The 18,259-nt window shown below is 40.3% G+C and overlaps 4 protein-coding genes across 5 annotated transcripts; 2 read left to right on the top strand and 2 right to left on the bottom strand.

The window, feature by feature from the left end:
• Positions 1 to 658: 658 nt before the first annotated feature.
• On the bottom strand, positions 659 to 5,497 carry LOC135584874 (uncharacterized). 2 transcript variants are annotated; one of them, XM_065178077.1, is made up of 5 exons: positions 5,338 to 5,497; positions 5,123 to 5,220; positions 4,015 to 4,114; positions 1,470 to 1,652; positions 659 to 978 (listed from the first exon to the last, which is right to left on the bottom strand). In XM_065178077.1, the coding sequence occupies exons 1-5, from the start codon at positions 5,392 to 5,394 to the stop codon at positions 856 to 858; spliced, it is 561 nt and encodes a 186-aa protein (XP_065034149.1). In that variant the 5' UTR covers positions 5,395 to 5,497; the 3' UTR covers positions 659 to 855. The 2 variants fall into 2 exon arrangements, with proteins under 2 accessions (XP_065034149.1, XP_065034150.1); XM_065178078.1 differs by having other exon boundaries at positions 5,333 to 5,467.
• Positions 5,498 to 6,007: 510 nt separating this feature from the next.
• On the bottom strand, positions 6,008 to 7,284 carry LOC103986725 (cell number regulator 1). The gene is made up of 4 exons (XM_009404818.3): positions 6,768 to 7,284; positions 6,605 to 6,676; positions 6,287 to 6,496; positions 6,008 to 6,199 (listed from the first exon to the last, which is right to left on the bottom strand). The coding sequence occupies exons 1-4, from the start codon at positions 6,943 to 6,945 to the stop codon at positions 6,111 to 6,113; spliced, it is 549 nt and encodes a 182-aa protein (XP_009403093.2). The 5' UTR covers positions 6,946 to 7,284; the 3' UTR covers positions 6,008 to 6,110.
• Positions 7,285 to 8,600: 1,316 nt separating this feature from the next.
• LOC103986723 (uncharacterized) lies at positions 8,601 to 14,902 on the top strand. The gene is made up of 7 exons (XM_009404817.3): positions 8,601 to 9,080; positions 9,181 to 9,254; positions 9,344 to 9,482; positions 11,226 to 11,318; positions 11,390 to 11,512; positions 11,727 to 11,986; positions 14,391 to 14,902. The coding sequence occupies exons 1-7, from the start codon at positions 8,903 to 8,905 to the stop codon at positions 14,499 to 14,501; spliced, it is 978 nt and encodes a 325-aa protein (XP_009403092.2). The 5' UTR covers positions 8,601 to 8,902; the 3' UTR covers positions 14,502 to 14,902.
• Positions 14,520 to 18,203, top strand: LOC103986720 (uncharacterized). Its single transcript, XM_065178082.1, has 3 exons — positions 14,520 to 14,658; positions 15,254 to 15,962; positions 17,121 to 18,203. Exon 3 carries the CDS (start codon positions 17,175 to 17,177, stop codon positions 18,075 to 18,077), a length of 903 nt encoding a protein of 300 aa, XP_065034154.1. The 5' UTR covers positions 14,520 to 14,658; positions 15,254 to 15,962; positions 17,121 to 17,174; the 3' UTR covers positions 18,078 to 18,203.
• Positions 18,204 to 18,259: the final 56 nt, after the last annotated feature.

Below are 18,259 nucleotides of genomic sequence, written 5' to 3'. Positions count from 1 at the left end.
AAATATTAAAATTATTTTTTTAGTATTTATTTTTATATTTCGATCGATAAAACTAATATTGTTAGAATAAATAAATCTAGATTTTTTTTTATAATTATAAATATATCAATATAAATTTTAAAATATAAGACTCTACGTTCTAAAGAACAATTAGTTGGTGCACATATCTTAGAGATCCACTCGGATGGAGTGGATGGATGATCGACTCCATGAGACCCACCTGCTGGCAACGGAAACTTGCTTCGCTCTTTACAAGAGTACCACCACCTCACTTTGAAACCCGCCGGGGCTGAACATATACTGGCAGCAGCAAAGAAGGATGAGAAACCTCTTCGTTTCTACACAGCTGTATAGGTATGATTCGATCTCTCACGGAATTAATACGCACGCCAGACACGATTACATCTTATATACGCCTATCACATTTACAAGCATACAACACATACAACACGTGATATATATATATATATATATATATATATATATATATATATATATATATATATATATATATATATATATATATATTACACACACACAGTACGTGACTATATTATGTTCCATTCGGTTCGGATACTTTAATTGACGACCTCATTCGCACATCCCTAAAATAGCATTTCTATTGGAGAGGCAATAAACGGATCAAAAGCCTGCAAAATATGTCAACCGTTCATCTTTCCAAATGGACGGTTAATTTTTAAGATGGAGGAAACTTAAAATAAGTCAAAGAGACTAAGCAATATGTTGGTATATAGAGTAACATGGCTCTTTCAGTAAAGCAAGATAATCTCACGAGAGCAAAACAAAACAGAAGGTCTTTCCTCGAATCATTGCCGTAGCATATCCATATCCATTTTACTCGTCATCTTTATAAGGGTACTCCTCAGGCACTTGCTTCAAAAGTTTCACCCTGAGCTCATATGCATCGTCCCCATGCAGCATATCCCGAACCCAAGTGACTTCAGTCTTCATCGACACCTGAAACAAGCAAAAACTCATTTTTACCATATAGCAAATTGTTTGCAGTTGATAGCTGATGGCGGAATACTACTTAGGAGTCAAAGATACTTTATGCCAAATGCAAAATCAGTTTTATGCGTGCAGCCCTGTAAAAGAATTTCCAGGATCATGTTAATGAGGAAGTTGCATGTGGGTCATGATCATATAATATCTAGTTAAATAAGTTTAAAACAAGAGAAGTAAATAAGAAGGAACAGGATGATAAAACTCATCTTAGCACATAGCAAAATTACTAGTGGCCAATACTTGATGGTGGAAAACTATTTATGTAGCATGGTGTATCTAGTAGAAAGATATTTTGTGCGGATGCAAAATCAGTTTTGTGTACATCCCTATGAAAGAATATCTAGGATCATGCTAATAAGGAAGTTTCCTGTGGGTCACGATCATGTAATATCTAATTAAAAGGAGTTGCAACAAGAGAAGTGAATAAGAAAGGGACAACCAACCATCTCCAGTGCTCCTCGTAAAACTCCACTCAAGATATTGCAGTAATGAAGACCTTGGCAAGTATCCGGAAGCTCAACAAAGTCTACTAAGGGATTATCCTCCAGAACAAGGCTGAAACTTGTTCCTTCAGCATCCCAACTGGTAACTGATGCAGTGATCCCTAAGAACATTTTGAAACCAACCTGGTTCAGGAAAATTTAAATCTAAATCAGATAACTCATGAAATGTTGCAGATCATATTAGTAAAGGTGGATATGCTGGAAAAGGAACAAACAACTAAACAAAGAAGAAACTGACTATGCAATGTGGCAAAATATAACCTCTCAAAAAATGTGCTCACAAAGCAAGCTGACCCGATAAAAAAAAAAAAGTGGGGCCAACAGGAGCACAGTTAAAGAAGTCTTTGTAAGAAACAAGAAAAAGGATTTGATAACTCTCGAATCAAAGAATGATATTACTTCTATCAGAAATAAAGGTGGAGAAGAATCCATGTAGCCGACTCAAGTACTCGGAAACAATGAATTGTTGACAATGGTTTTGCTTGTGGCAAAAGATGAACTTTACACAAACAAAAATGCACCTTAAGACTGCAAAAATGCAAATACTTACAAATAACTAAGTAAATCTTTTAACATAGTCATTATGTTTTATCTGCATATGTGTGTTGACCACATTGGGACTCGAGCTCAGTCACTCTAGGTTGCTTGTTAGGTAAGCCAAGTTATTATTTATTAACTATTTAGTAAAATAGCACCGAGTACAATGGATGGCATACAGTTTCATCTAAAGTTGATTACTAACAAGTACTCTCATTCTTGATGTAACTAATTGCTCAATGACATTTCTTCATGAAACAAAATAAGTTCATTTCTTTTGGAACCCAGTGCCATATTCATTACATACATATGGAACCCAACAAAAAATAAACTAAAAACAAATTTCAGCAATATATCTGAAGAAACAAACATATATTTTCACAATGCCCCTAAAAGAGGTATTTATGATAGATTAGAGGTTTTTGAGAGAGATGCTACATATAAGCACTTTAAGTAGCTAATAAATTCTTTACGAGAGTATGTACGAATCTTTACCCAACATCTGATGGTTTTTCTTTATGTATGATTGCAAATCGTAGTGCTCTCTCAACTTGGTTTTAGATTCAATTACATGTAACAGAAATGATCAATCAGTGATGGGGAAGTATGTGATCAAAATGGTCAAAATCATTTCAAAAATTTTCCTGGTTTGTGTGAGATCTCTCCTCCAATTGGGTGGTATGGATCTTTCACAAATGCTCCTGAAAACCAGTTAGCTGTCGTTGGCGTTGTTCCCTCCAAGTGGAAGTTTGTTACCTTTTTAGATACGCCATCATACGTCCAAGGGCAACTTTATTTTACCATTTTTAATTATCCCATTTGAGCTTAATTCAAGTCTCTTTAACCATGATTTGACAAGATGTGTACTAACAGAGCCAATTGTGTGGACATATTTGCTAATTTTCAATTTTCATGGTTTAGAGGGACATAGTAACCTATAACTCATTTCTTATGTGTTTCTCTACGGTTTCAGTGATTGTGTCAAGTTGGGTGTCGAAAAAGGTGTCACTAAACATTATTTTGTTCCAAATCCAAGAAATTGTTAGGCAAATGATCAAAACTTCAACAAAACAAAATCTAAGAAATTGTTGATTTTCTTCATCTGCAACAATAAGAGAAGTTGTAATAACATCCTATAGACCAATAAGAACTACATTTTCAGCTAAAGGGACAAGAGGTAAATGCAGATTCATGAAAGGCCCTATAAGCATAACTTTCACACAAGAGAAACAAGATACCCATGCTTGGCTATGCATATAGACCAACATCTATTACTCACTCTCACTCCTGTTTATATATGTTAACATGTACATACGGAATATTTACACAATCATGGGCTTATGTGGATGCATACATGCATGGACAGATTACTACTTTTTAGTATGAAATCATCACAACAGGTCATCTAATCCAAATAATTTTTGGAATAGTTAGACAGATATCGGATATTTCAAAAGGGCACTGACTTGAAGACAGGAAATTTATATAAAAATCCATCAACAGTGCTGGGAAAGATGAAAATACAGAAGGAGAAAGGATGTAAGTAAATATCCTTTGAGAACGTTAACAGTGTGTGCCTTGGACTGATCTTTTAATAACTTGACAACTTAGGTCATGTAAGCATTTAATGTACATCTAAAATGACTTTACAAGAATGATTTACCCTTGTCAAAAGAATTGGTGATAAATATATTCTGAAGCAGCCAGGGGTGGCAAAACTCTAGAGTGGAATTGAGGAAAGACTGATATATTACTTCAGCAATCAACTGTAGTTGCATCAAGTTGAAGCTCGGGTACATTAGATATTGAATATCTATTGATCATTAACAAAAAAAATCAGAATTTTAAGAGCTGACATAATCTGCATCATTGATTGATCTATGGGTTATAGCTGTCATTTAAATATTGAAGCATGTACAAAAAGTAAGAATAAAACTAAAAGAAGCACCTTTGCAATTACATCAGCTGTCTCCTTGAAGTCAACACATCTAGATACATTGGACTTGGCTAGGAATTCATCAATCAACCGAACTCCAATGTTGTATCCCCTGCACAACATGCAATAATTTGAGACATGAGAAATGCATCAAGTAAAATATTAACAAATAGGAGGTTAAGATAAATATGACTTGATTCCAATAAAGAAAAATATAAAGAGGATTTACTTTAGAACCAGAACTAGCATAAATTCATTTGGAAGTCAGAGAATATCAGGCTGGAAAATCACTGATAGATTATAGATCATATCTGTTAAGCAAATCAGTTGGTCTACCCACTAATGGGGCAGTATGACCAAGAACGGTTGTGTGCATGAGCTATCTTCTAAAATAGAAACAAATTACACGACAAAGTTTGGTCTTAGTACACAGCAAATTTTGGTTCTCTCTACCTCTTCTGATAGGTTAATTCCTTGTACCTCATAGGCTCAAACATCATTTCCCAAATTCTATTCAATTTTTCCCCTCCTCGTCTTTGGTATCTTAATCAGATGCTCTTTTCGGGTAATAACTTGTGCTTGTGTAACATATTATCTTTTTTGTGTGCCATTATGTTAAAGTTGACTTGGGTATTAAATTTTAGTTTTGCTACAAATGAGCATAGATCATCAAGATCGATGACCTCTAAGCGACTATTGCAGCTTCCAATTAAAATTATTTCATACCACTTATATGCCCTAAAGCTATTGGTTTCAGATAAGGCCACTGCATTAACAGAAGAGGGAGAAGAATAACGATTGAAGAGAGATGACGATGGTGGAGGACAGCAGAGAGACGAACGAAGAAGAGGGAGGAACCGACAGAAAAATTGACCCACCAAACTACACTGCACGTTAATGCAGCGAACAAGAATCAACAACCGACGCACGAGACATCGATTCTTGAGTCGAGCTTTCCACCTACCAACAAATACCTATAACAACCAAAGGTAGATCTTGTGATCGAAGATTAAAGTTCACAAGATCGCCAAGTTCATTCGCAGATTTCCCTCATGAAGACGGAAGGCAAAGCAAACAAGATCAAGACGAGGGTGGAAGGAAGGGGAAGACATTCTCATACATCTGATCGAGCTGCTTGTTGACCTCATCGACCTCCTCCAGATCCGTGAGGAGCTGCCGCACCATCGCCCCGTACGTCAGGGTGAACAGCTCCGCATTCTGCCAAGATCATCGTCGACACCACATCAACGGAACAGGCACAGAAGAATTAGGGCAACAATAATCGCCGGTTAGGGTTTTCTGACCGCAATTTCTTGAGGGTTGAATCGACCTTACCACGCGATCGACGCTGGCAAAGACTGCGTCCCCGGTCTTGGGTGCGAGAGGAGCCATTCTCCTCCTCTTCCTCCTCCTCCTCCTTGCTCTCGCTTGTGGATTTCGACTCACGCAACAATGGGCTTCGCCATTGGAGCAGAGTAATAGTAGTGCAAAAGAGGGCTCGAGCGGGTTTGGACTCGAAGTCTATTGTACTGAAGGATCCTCTCCAAAGGTACTTAGAAATAGTCACTCCGCTCCCGCATCTCAATCGTTCGTTAAGTCACACAAGCAACAGGAGCGGTGATGATTCGTCCGTCCTGGTCCGATCAAGAAATGTTCCCCTTAGACCAATCCACGTCGGGTCGGGTTTAAGAATTGGGGGAAATCGGATTGAATTCGAACAATTTCGGATCGGATTAGTTACTATTTTTATGTATCGTTCGCACATGCCAACCATGTCGATTGACGATCTCTATTTTTGGCTATGTTGTGATAAGTGACATACAAGCCACATTCAATCCCCAATAATTCATATTACGTATAGAGTGCAGCATCATCCTTTACATGTTCGATGACCCTATCTGCGTTAGGAAATAATTATGTGTGTATATTTCATCTGATGTAATATTCTGCTACTACGTCGATTGATTTATATTGTTGTATGATCAGAGAAGAACATCCATCACCATATTCGCCAATGTTCCGTGTACTTATTGCTTCGTAAACCTCATACATATCATAAGAAAAAGAGATACATAGCAATAAACTCAAAACGTTGACGAAGTTTGCATTCATCTTCTCATGCCACCAATTGCAGGAGCTCCCATGGCAGGAGCAAGCATGACTCCACGCCTCTGCCTCTCCATGTTCGCTCTCCATCCTTCACACACAGCACACAAACACGCGAGTTAGTCGATCGACGATGCTGCGGAGAAGACTGTGGTGCGAAGGGGCAGGCAACACTCACCGATACCCATGTCGAAGCCCCTGTTCCTGAGCTCGCGATACTCCTGGCACAGAGCACAGGGCTCACAGCAGCAATGGATGAGGCAGTCGGGAACAGGACCCTCCTCCAGGTCGTGTTGTCCTCTCATTCTGGAACGGTAGAAGCAGGAGTACAAGCACGCCATGCCGGTGAGGCAGAGCAGCCCGTACACCGTCCCACTAGCTACACAAGCTGTGCACGCAGAGAGCAGAGCAGGATCAACGTTTTCATTCTCTCTCGTTTCTTCTTCGTTTAGAGGCTCAAATTAGAGGGAGTAGTGTAGAAAGAATGAGATCTTACAGCAAGTGCCTTCATCAACAATATCAGCTATCTGTCCGAAAGTGATGCAAGGGCATAAGCATGTGACCAGACCTGGAGAAGACACAGAAGAAAGAGACCGCAGTGAGGAACTCGAAAGATGGAACCCGAAGCAAACAGATACAAGATGGATATGTATTCTTACAGTTGCCTGGATCATCCATGCAGTGGCAGAGACCGGTCGACCATGGAGTGATGCTGCCGCGGGCTCGGCCGGGCATGGCTGCAGGGGTGTAAGGGGAGCTGTGGCTTTCCGGTGGCACCGGCACGGGGATCGTCATGCCATATTTGTCATGGAGATGAGGGGAGTGCGAGGGATACATCTCGTAGCTCGATCCTGGAGAGGCTGAGAGAGCTGGGAACAGCTTCTAAGTACTCTTGCACCCAGAAGCAAGCACATGGGCGCTCTGATGGAAGCGCTCAAACCCCATTACCTTATTGGTTTCCGGTACCCATCACCTATTCTATGCACTTCTTTCCAAGCTTTCATTGACAGTAAACATTTATTCTGGAATCAGAATACGAACAGCTCATTACTGGCCAACCTCTACATGAAACTTCCTGTGGAAGTTCGACCCAGTTTGAAATGGCTTTCCTGTTCTTCTTTTCTCGATCTCGGAGATCTAAATCCCTTTGAATAAGGAGGTACAGCTTGGTGTGGAAGAAGGTGCGCTTTGGAAACAGCTCTGAGCTCTTCATATTATACGAAGGAACAACAACTAAGCAGTAGTTGGAATATATGGAAGTTCGAAAGCATGAGTAAGTTTCGGTGTTGCGTCTACATTTCTTTAGAAACAAGACTCGAATAGATTACTGCAACTAAGGAAGGCGTCATCTGCTCGTAAAAGTAAAGAGAGAGTTGGTGTTTAAGCTAAAACGTGGCTGTCGATGTGACGATGACACTGCAATTACTCTTTAGGAAATTGATTCATGAAGCAACCCCAAGTGGGAACAAAAGAAATGATAACATATCCAGCATATGTGAAATAAAATATGATGAAACCGTAGAAACATTGTGATAATTATATAGATCGAATTATTGTTATTTCACATAATTTCCTTTGGATTGTTTAGATCGATAAAAACAAAAATCATCCAAGAAAGAGAGGGCTTCCATCTACAGAGAAGGGCCCCACATGTGGGGCTGGCAGTGCCTCCAACTACGAGGCAGGTAGGTAAAGCGGAGTAATGAGAGACAGTCGTAAAGGTTCTTTTGCCATGTGACTGCAGGCAGTGAAAGGGCCCACATGGCCTAACACGTGAGGCCATCTCGGCGCCAATTACGAGGCAAGTAATAGTTTGGGTAACGCTGTAGAACGGCCCTTTTGAATGATCCACTTTCGGCGCCCGACTCGTGTCTCATGGAACGCAAAAGCTTTCACTACTTAGTTAAGACATGTTCGTAACTTGTTCCGCGTCGCACATGTCGACGACCACGAACCCTCTCCTGAACCGTCACACACCTTTTTATACCCATCAAGTACACGCTCTCCCGACCCCGCCTAGTTTCCTGCACCGCGATTGGGCTTGGGATTGAGATCACGGGGCCCAGGTAGCTGCGGGTCCCGCCGATCGTGGAACTCTGGGGTGAGAATACGGCTCACATGGGTGTTGATTTCCTGTACATCTTCTACAGAGAACACCTCTCCTATGGAGAAACGAGGAAGAAAACACTCCCTGTTCCACTTGCTCTTGTTCTTCCCCGTATAAATGGTGAACCCTGTGTTCGACCGTACATATGACCACGCAGATACCTTCGCTTTTATTTATTACATTATCCCACCTCGTCAGGAAGAATAAGATCTAATTCCGAAACACTTTCTTGGTTGCTTATTCCAAAAAACACTTTCTTTTTGTTTATTTTATTTTATTACCTGCCTATTTAATTCCGAAACACTTTCTTTTTTGCTTATTCTAAAAAAAACACTTTCTTTTTGTTTATTTTATCTTATACCTGCCTAATTAATTCGTCTCTGGCTCTCGTCGCAGCTTTTCTTATTTGGGGTTCCATTCACCGTTCTCGCTTTTTCTCTTCGCACCACTGGAAGCAAGGCGCGATCCCGTCGCTGGACGGCGAGATTCTTCGGCGGGGACGGATTAGTACCCACTTCGGTCCCGCCCCCATTGCCGCTCCACCGAGCGCCAATCTCCATCTCCCTCTCTTTGCGTGAACACTAAGCAAGAACCGAATCGCCTGACCCCCGAAGCCTGTCGAAGAGGGGGGAGCGACGATGTCATGAGGGCGGCGACGGCGGAAGCGGAGGAGGCGAAGGTGGAGGGATGGCCAGGGCCGCGGTGGAGTGGGGGAGGGGCGGCAGCAAACGCTTTTGCTCCTTCAAGCGGATTACCGTCATGGTTTGCTGCGTCAACATCGTCGCGGCGCTCCTCGTGCTTCGATCGTTCTACAGCTCTTTCTTCTTTGCTTCTTCCTCTAGGGTCATCAGTGATCCGTTCTCTGGTGCATAGATGGACCCTTTCTCGTTTAGATTCTAAATTCTGACCTATTTTTGGGGGTTCCTTTCGTTTTATTGCGGATTTTTGTTTTCTGGAATTTCTAGTGGATCAGACCAAGAGAATAGAAGAGTCGATTCAGATTCGAAGAGAAGCGGAGCCTGTGGAGCTCGTTAAAGCGGTAAGCTCGTAAGTTCAAGTTGTCTTCTATATGTTTTGGATTACGGCTTTGATGGATGAAACGTCTCTGTTCTTTCTGGATAAGAATAGGTGAGAAAACTGACGAAGGAGTTCTCCAGAGAAGCGAAGAGGGGATTGAAGTTGCCACGATCGCTGAAGCAAAAGCTGGTCTATGAGATTCTGCATAGCTTGCAAAGTGTTAATAATACCAACGTGACAGAACAACGAGGTGGTCATCCTTTTTGTTTGTTAAATGTTGTTGATCAACTCTTGATTGATGATTGTTGATTAATTCACTTGTTCACTGGAACAGAGAGCTTACTTGATCGTTCTGTCAGCTATGAAAAGAAAAAAATGAAAAGTAAATAAAGAGCTTAAAAAAACTGATTGTTTTTGCATCTTAAAGTATCTTAAGTTTCTGACAGAATTTTGTTCCAGTCCTCAGTTTGATTAGGGTTTAACATCACATGGTAAGGTGCCACATCACAGTTCTTAATCTAGTAACATCATTGGACCTTACCGAAGGGACAGTTGTTCCCTTTTCCATTCTATTTATGCAGAGGATGCTGGAATGAAGGTTTTGTTTTGGGAAGGCATTGATGACTTAATCAAAAGTACCTTATCTAATTGTCTGCTTTATTTGCTTGCAAATGCAACACTTGTCTTGTTGAATATATGCATTTCGATATACCTCTAGGAATCTATTTCTTTTTCTAAATGTTTTCTTACAATATTTCTATTTTGTTTAGAATAGCTAATTGTTTCCATTATATATTGTGGTAATGGTGATACCAGGATTTGGTTCCATTATTCTCTATTGTTCACTTGTGGTTACTCAGGACATGCACACTGTATTTGAAAGTTTAGACTTTAAACTACAACTATAATAACAAGTTGTAGATTGCAACTAATTGGGATTTGATTATATGAATCATTTTATCCCTTTGAGCTTGCTGATGGATACATTGCTGCTCAAAATGAGGGGCCATAAAATTTGTTTCTAATTGTTATAGTATAATCTTCTTGTGTCTTCATTTACCTTTCCTAGCACCACTAACTATTGTTAACTCATGTAGATGCCTGAACTAATTTTCCCTTTAACCACCAGTAATTGCATGTCATGTGTTTTTGTTATAAGTTTTCCTTGTGACTCTATTATACCTCGATGTTAACATCCTTATCTTGGTAACATATTGCTTTTTTGAGTATGTTGTTTCTTTACTATCTAGCATTGTCACATAATATATAGCTGGACATATATCCGTGTTTTATGATTTTTCTTTTGATCTTAAAGGTTACAAAATTTACACAATGCTTGGATGGCCCTTTCGATGTGCATTAGGTGTTTAAGTTACATCTCCTTTATTTTCCCCTTTCCTTGAATAATAAACCCAAGATCCCTAACCCGTTTGTAAATGAATACAAGATGTGTTATTTGAATGGAAATTACATGATTGCCCTTAGAAGACTACCAGAATTAAATGTGATATTGATCGTGTAGAAACACACAGTGATATGGGTCTGAAAATTTGAATTTTGTGAGAGATTTTCTTGTCTGTGTAGCATAGTAATGCAGATCTAATCATATTTGATTAGAATCAAATATGCACTTGTTTTCCTTCATTGTGCTCTCACTGGCATCTCCTCATTCAACTAATCATTGGGGAATTGTGGCTGTGCTACACTTAATCTGATTGTTTGCTTCTTCTAAATATTCTTAATTTCTTCCTACATGAGACATGAACTTTTCTATAAAGGAAACATATTCGACCATAGGACCTGAGAATGGAAGAATGTCAAAGATTATCCTAAATGTTAGTTTCTTGTACTGCCTAGGTTAGACTAGCTTGTTGAAGAGCTATGCATGACCACTAGTGATATATCCGAATATACAATTTAGCTCGGAGACTTTTAAATAATGCTAGTCTATGTTTCACACATGATTTTAGTTTAACACAGACGCTATAAGCAGATGCAGCAGAATTATGGCGTGTTGAGAAACTTGAAGAGGTTAAACGGGCAACACGTACAAATTCAAATTCAAGTATCCCTTATCAAGAAGCAAGTATGTTGTCTCTTTTGGATGCCAATGCACTTCATATAATTGTTTCTAAATTATATAATTGCTGTTTGTAGAGATGTTGAAACGAGCATTGGAGTCTAAATGGCCAATATTAATGGAAGAGATTGGACTCTGGACGCCAGCTGATGTTGTCAACAGTGAACACAATGATAAACCTGAAAATGAGCAGGATCCTGGTAATATTGATTGCTTTCTAAAATCATTTGTAATTTTGTTTCCCTTTGCAGTTATCTTCAGCTTTGTTGGCCATCTGCTTGTGCTATTCTGTAGTAAATTCTGCAAAATTTGATGAGCTGATAGTAGTCATACACTGCTTTCAAGTTTTGCTGTATAGACTATTGTTTCATATTGCATTTAAGTGCATCTAATTTGAGATGCTCCTTCCTGCAGAAGAGATTATCCCTGGTCGACCACTGCCTCCGGAATGCCATGCTGAGCCTCATACTGATTACGATGGGACTGCTGTTAGATGGGGTCTTACCCACCATAAAGAAAGTGCTGCTGATTGTTGTCAGGCTTGCTTAGACCAGGCCAATCGTGCAAAGCCAGGGCAAATGAAGTGCAACATATGGGTTTACTGTCCATCAGAGTATGGGTGCTATTCACCTGATATATACGAACACAAACATCAAGAGTGCTGGCTAAAGCAGGTAAAGCATGATTAGTTTCTACTGTATTAGCCACTGTAATTTGTTGAAGAACTTCATATTTTTCCTCCTCCACTGAAATGTAAACTTGTCTCACTTCTTGCTGTTTTGAGTTAGTTCAACAGTTGAATCCGAAGAGGAATCATTTCTTAAGGATATAAGATAAAATAAATACCAAAGTTATGCCATGGTATACACCAGATAGGAATGTAGTTCAACATTACAAAGCTTTTTAAGGTTTGGGAAATAAAAAAAATGGGAATTTTGTCTATATCTGAGATGTAAGATGTCATTGGCTATTTACTATTGCATGCTTATTGGATTTTTTTTACGCAACTTTTGTAAAACAACCCATGCCTATTGTTCATTGATGATTAGTGTTTTTCCATGCTTTAGACCCCCTAATGTCATGGAGAATTTATGCACCTGTATAACCTGTAAATTCATATTAGAATGTTATATATGCAGTACGTTACTGATGGTCATTTACTTATTACGCTTACACTGGACGTCACATGAAACATGATTGAGCCAAGTAGTATTCATTGAATATCCTTGCTACTCTAGTTACTTCCATAAAATAACTATGTTTAACCATGTATTCAAATGCTTAGTCCAAGTATATTGTAATAAGCCAATTGCTTACTCTCTGCCATTTTAATCATTCTTATCCTCTTGACGTGAGACTATTGTCATAATCCCCTCCAGTCAAAGATTAATATCTTTGTCAAGATTTGATATCTAAGAATCTACATTGGTTTCTACTTCTAACCAACCAATAAATTTCCATGACATGTGACTAACTAGTTTCTATCACAATCTCCTTCAGATCTGCACTCCTTGCACCATCTAGAGTTCTCTGTCATTTTTTTAGGTCCCAAATGTAGGCAATACATGAGGGGTTCTTAATGTTTTAATACCATATTTGTCAAGTTCTTGTGGGATGGGTAATGACTTGTACACTATACACATTATCACTGATATCCCTCACAAGACTAGTCAATGGTATCACAAAAATTTTCTTTCAACTTTTTTTCTCTCAGTAGAATATACAACCTATTACTAATTTGCATATTATCTTTGTGGAGATAAGTCTTCTATCATATGGTTTTGTAAAAACCTCAAGACCATAATCTTCTTTACTTCTGTTTTTCTTTAGTATACAGTAAATGTGCAACTGTGTAAATTAATACTTGAGCCACTTTTTATTCTAGTTTTCATCTTTTAACCAGACTTCTCATACGTTTTACATAAAATCTTTCGTTTTGCTTTGGAAGACCTGTCTTTTCACTAATATTGGACTCTTCACAACAACTTAAGCTGAACCAACCATACTGTCAAGGATGATTTTTTTTTTTTCCAAAAGAAAAAGGATAGAGAATAGATACACTCTGTGCTCTGAATATCAGCATGCAAGAAATAAGAGAAGGCTTGAGGCCGATCTCTTTTCCAAACACAAAACAAACGATTGGTTCTAGCCTGGTAAAAATTAGGTGTCATAGTTTGTAGTACAGGTCACCGCAGGTAAGAATAACCTACAATTTGATTGAAGATTTGAGATTGTTCTTATTTAGTTGACCTATTTTTTATTAATGTACATGGTGCATTTTCCAAACCGAAGCAGTCTTATATAATTCTATTTGAAACCAAATGTAGGAAAAAACTGAACTGAAAGTCAACCATATTTCACTGGTTTGTTTCTGTTTTAAATATTGTTAACTATTATGTTATAGTTTAGAACTTCAACTTTGTTTCATATTTTCAAATATTGGACAGTTAGAAAACATGTGCAAAAGCTAGCATCATGGAGATTAGGATGTTGAAATTGATATCATTGAACAATGTTTAAATTTGTCAAGTACTTTAATATGGTTGAACAATATCAATAAAAAATGGAAGGGTTGAGTCAAGTCAGGAGTGAGGTTCATCTATTCTATCATATGTGCATAAGATTCATAAGAATAAAGGGTATCGTGATATATTTATGAGAATAAAATATATTTTTCTATGAGCTCTATATATATAGGCTCCTGCACTACGCGTTCTAGGGAGAGACTGGTGTCTGTATTCTTATAGTGTGAATACAGAGGCTGTTATTCCATAACTTGAACTCTGATCCAAGACTCCCACTTTTCACTTTCTTTAAATTGTCATTTTAATTTGGTTTAGGATAATATATTTTAACTAAGAACCAAACTGAACTTGGAGTTGTTTGGGTCCTAATTTTCTGAACTTAATCAAACCAATCGATCCGGATAAGACCAAATCAAATATCTGAGTTTGTCTGGCTTTTTCATTTAACATGCCTATTTATGATGCATGTTTTGCGAAAGATCCTTCAGCTGACATTTGCACCTTCCTTTTACTTTTCTCCTAATGAACAAGCTACTTATTTTGTCAAATGCAGGCTGAAGAACCTCGGGTGAACTTTAAAGACAAGTATTCAGAGTCATACAGGACCGGTCATTCCAATGCCCCTGTGGTTGTGCCATGGATTTCAGGTGTTGTGGGTGCATAAACATTACGTTCTCCTAAATGCTGCAGCAGAACTTCCAGAAAAGGGTTCAGAGCCACATCACATGATAAACAGACTGCCTGCCTCCATCCATTTACAACGGCATTAAAATTATCTGGCTGTTGTTTCATCCTGTTGCCGGCAATTTTTCAATATGACAGTAAGGTTTTCTTTCATGCATTCTTTATGCCCTTGTAAATTGTCAGAGGCATCAAATTCCTTTCCAAGTTTAGGTTGCAAAACATTTGGATTCACTGTTGCCGTCATACATCGGTTGATTAACATTAGAAATTGGCATGTGATGATGACAAGTTTAAAAGCTTAGACGTATCCTTTGCTCATTATTTGTATATTGACAACTTGGCATGGGTTAAACTTGATTTATATTGCATCTTCCTGCTTGATAGATAGGCTCCATAAATATAGTTATGTTGCCCTGGTCAATGTGCTGATTCACTCCTTATCGAGGAGCTGTAGGTCTTCTGATATGTGAATCTTATTTAGATTTCTAGACCCGGGCTTGGTCTAGCTGTATTCCCCACCTAAACCGGCTCATGTTCCTTCCTTCCTTCCTTCAATGTATATGTCATATTTGAGTTATATCAATGTTAATTTCTCCTGTAAGATGTGTTATCCAACGATATTATGTGCTTTCATGAGGATTTAATTCCATTGTAGTAATGGATTATTATCGTTGTTAGTTAGAATCTGTTAATAAAATCATGTACTGTGTGCTCTCTCACTCTCACTCTCAGTTTGATAAGGGCCGAAGGCATGAGACGACGCCACGCCCTCGTTTTCCGAAGGGTACGGGCAACGGCTTCTCCCCTTTCCTCTACCTCAGCAAGGGTGGCCTGCGTCAAACGCCTGCCTCTTCGGCGTCACCTCCAAGGACGTCATCATCGACCTCGCCACCTGCCTCGTTGTCCCGAGCTTTGCTGGGACGTACATGAAAAAGGAGGAGGAGAAGCAGAAGCTGCCCATCCTCATTCATCTACATGCATGGCGGCGGCTTCGTCATCGGCTCGCCCTTCTCCTCCACCTACCACGACTTTGTCCACTCCCTCGTGGCCCGCGCCGGCGTGCTTGCCGTGACGGTGGACTACCGCCTCGCGCCCGAGCACCCGCTCCCCGCAGACTTCGACGACTCCATGGCGGCCCTCAGATGGGTGGCCGCGCACGCCGGCGGGAACCAGGAGGCGGATCTGCCTGGCGGGCGATAGCCCGGGGGCCAACATGGCCCACGACATCCTGTGTTGCAGGCGGGCGCGGACGGCATAGCCAGCGGCGCGAGCGTCGAGGGGCTGGTGCTCATCCATCCGTACTTCTGGGGCAAGGATGCAGTGGGCGGGGACGCGACGGAGCCATGGCTTAGGGAGAAGCTTGAGAGCTCGTGGGGGTTCATAAGCTGGTGGCCGATGGGGTTCGCGGAGGAGCCGCGAGTGATCCTCCATCAAAATCTTGGTATCATCTTTTATCAAAATTCAATTTTATAACCTCTTTTTTACTATTTATAATTTTATTTTAAATGTTCTTAAAGATACCTCTCAACGTAAATATTTTTAACTTTATTTAATTTCAACAGACTCTTCCAATCCATTCCATACATTTTTTTTTTCTTCTCTGAATCATCAGAAGATGACATAAAACGATGGGAAAAAAAGGCAAATAATCAAATGAGACTATCAAAAATAAAAAAAAAGAATGAGATGAGAAATAGTTTTTTTTATATTTATTATAACAACATCATCTTCTAAATTAATTTACATAAGATATAATATCTTGAGCCAATTAAAGAGTTATGAGAAATAAAGATATTATTGATAATTAAGGGGTTATATTTAGTAAAATTATTATTATTATTATTATTTATGATTGTGTTAAGTAAAGGATTGTCAATAAGAAAAAAAAAACAATATTTTATTTTCACTTGATTTCTCCGCACATCTTCTAATTACGATGTCTTTCAATAGAACTTCTTTGGTGGGTAGACTCCTTAGCCCTCGCCAACCTTACTTGACAAAGCATTCTTTGATAATGTTGTTGATATCATTTTCTTGGTATAATATTCTTCAATAATGTTTTTGATATTATTTTCAATCCAATATCAGCCACCAATTCTCCCTCCTCCATTGGACCATTCCCTCGCATGCAACTTGTATTCTAAAACGACAAGCATCCTCCATTTTTTTTAGTGTTCTTTGACCATTCTTGTCCCACCAAGCCTCATCATTTTCCACTATATATATATATATATATATATATATATATATATATATAATATTGATATTGATATGTGAGAATTTTATTTATGAATAAATAAAAAGACAGAGATTCAAACAAAAGAAAAAAAAGGTGTGTTTTGGATGCTTGGGAAAATATGGGTGGGAAGACCTTAAAAAATGGACAAAAGACACAAAATGTCAGTCAATTAATGGTGTCTAAATCATACCTGTGTGCGTAATAAAAGGCGGCTGTATTCTAAATCTACTATTAGATTCTTGCTTTGGTCTTCCCTCTTTGGTCGGTCAAAGGATGACACTCTCCGTCCTTTTCCTCTCACCTTCTCCACAACCATCTCCATTTAAGACTTCCATCGCACTGTTTCATATGTTCTCATAGGAGGAAGGAAGGAGGAGGAGAGAGAGAGAGAGAGAGAGAGAGAGAGGGAGAGCGATGGAGGTGGTGGCGCCGGTGAGAGACTTGCACTTCGCCAGCACATACACTAGCCCCTCCGTGAGCGCACCGTCGAGCCCGAAGCGCGTCGGCCACCACTTCGACTTCTTCCACCACTACACCAGCGCGCCCACCAGTCCTTCGCGCGCCTCCGCCATCTACTCCCACTTCAACGCCATGGATCCTCTCCCTCCCCCGCCCTCGGCTGGCGGCGTCCCCTTCGACTGGGAGGAGACGCCCGGCACGCCCAAGTCCCGCGGCAGCCCCGCCAAGGATGAGAAGGGCGACGTGTTCGACTTCGCCTTCGACTTCGGTGACAAAGAAGGCCTACCGATGCTCACCACCGCCGACGAGCTCTTCGAAGAAGGGAAGATTCGGCCACTTAAGCCACCTCCTCGCCTGCAGTATCCAGCTGCGGGTGACAGAAGCAGCGTGGCCTCCTCGCCGAGGGCGAGGGGGTTGTGGTCTCCCCGCCATCGCGGTAGGAGCGCCGGGGGAGAAGAGTTCGACCCCTTCACCGCGGCGATGGTGGAAGCGACGAAGGATAGACGGAGGGAGAGGACACCAACGCCTCCCCCTGTTTCTTCTTCCACAAGCCCCACCCTGAAGAGCGGCGGCGGTGGAAGCAAGAAGTGGCGGCTGAGGGACTTGCTTCTGTTCCGGAGCGCGTCAGAAGGACGCGCCACCGGCAACCGGAGCAAGGACCCTCTCCGCAAGTACACCTTGCTGTCATCAACATCGAGCAAGAAAGTCGTCGCCGAGGACGCCAAGCACTCAAGCTTCAGATCGACCGAGACACCCCTGCCGTATCGGCAGGGCCTCTTTGGCTGCCTGCGCTTCAACCCGGCTGTGCTCAGCATTTCCAAAGGATTCGGTAGCCACTCGTTCGGCCGCCGCCGGTGACGGCGACGAGAACCACTCTGGTTATTGTTGTCATTGTCGTCTTGCATTCAATCTGTATGCTTTGTGGTCAAGTTCTTTTCCTTTTTGCTTCATTCTGTAATGAAAGAATAGCCATGTTTGACATCATCTCTGGCTTCCATGCTTTATATTTGGCATGTTGTTTTCCCTGTCAGCTCTCACTG

This window comes from Musa acuminata, unplaced genomic scaffold, assembly GCF_036884655.1.
Source record: "Musa acuminata AAA Group cultivar baxijiao unplaced genomic scaffold, Cavendish_Baxijiao_AAA HiC_scaffold_1104, whole genome shotgun sequence".
NCBI classification, from domain to species: domain Eukaryota; kingdom Viridiplantae; phylum Streptophyta; class Magnoliopsida; order Zingiberales; family Musaceae; genus Musa; species Musa acuminata.
The sequence above is the reverse complement of the archived record's forward strand: the minus strand, read 5'-3'. Positions and strand labels throughout refer to the sequence as shown.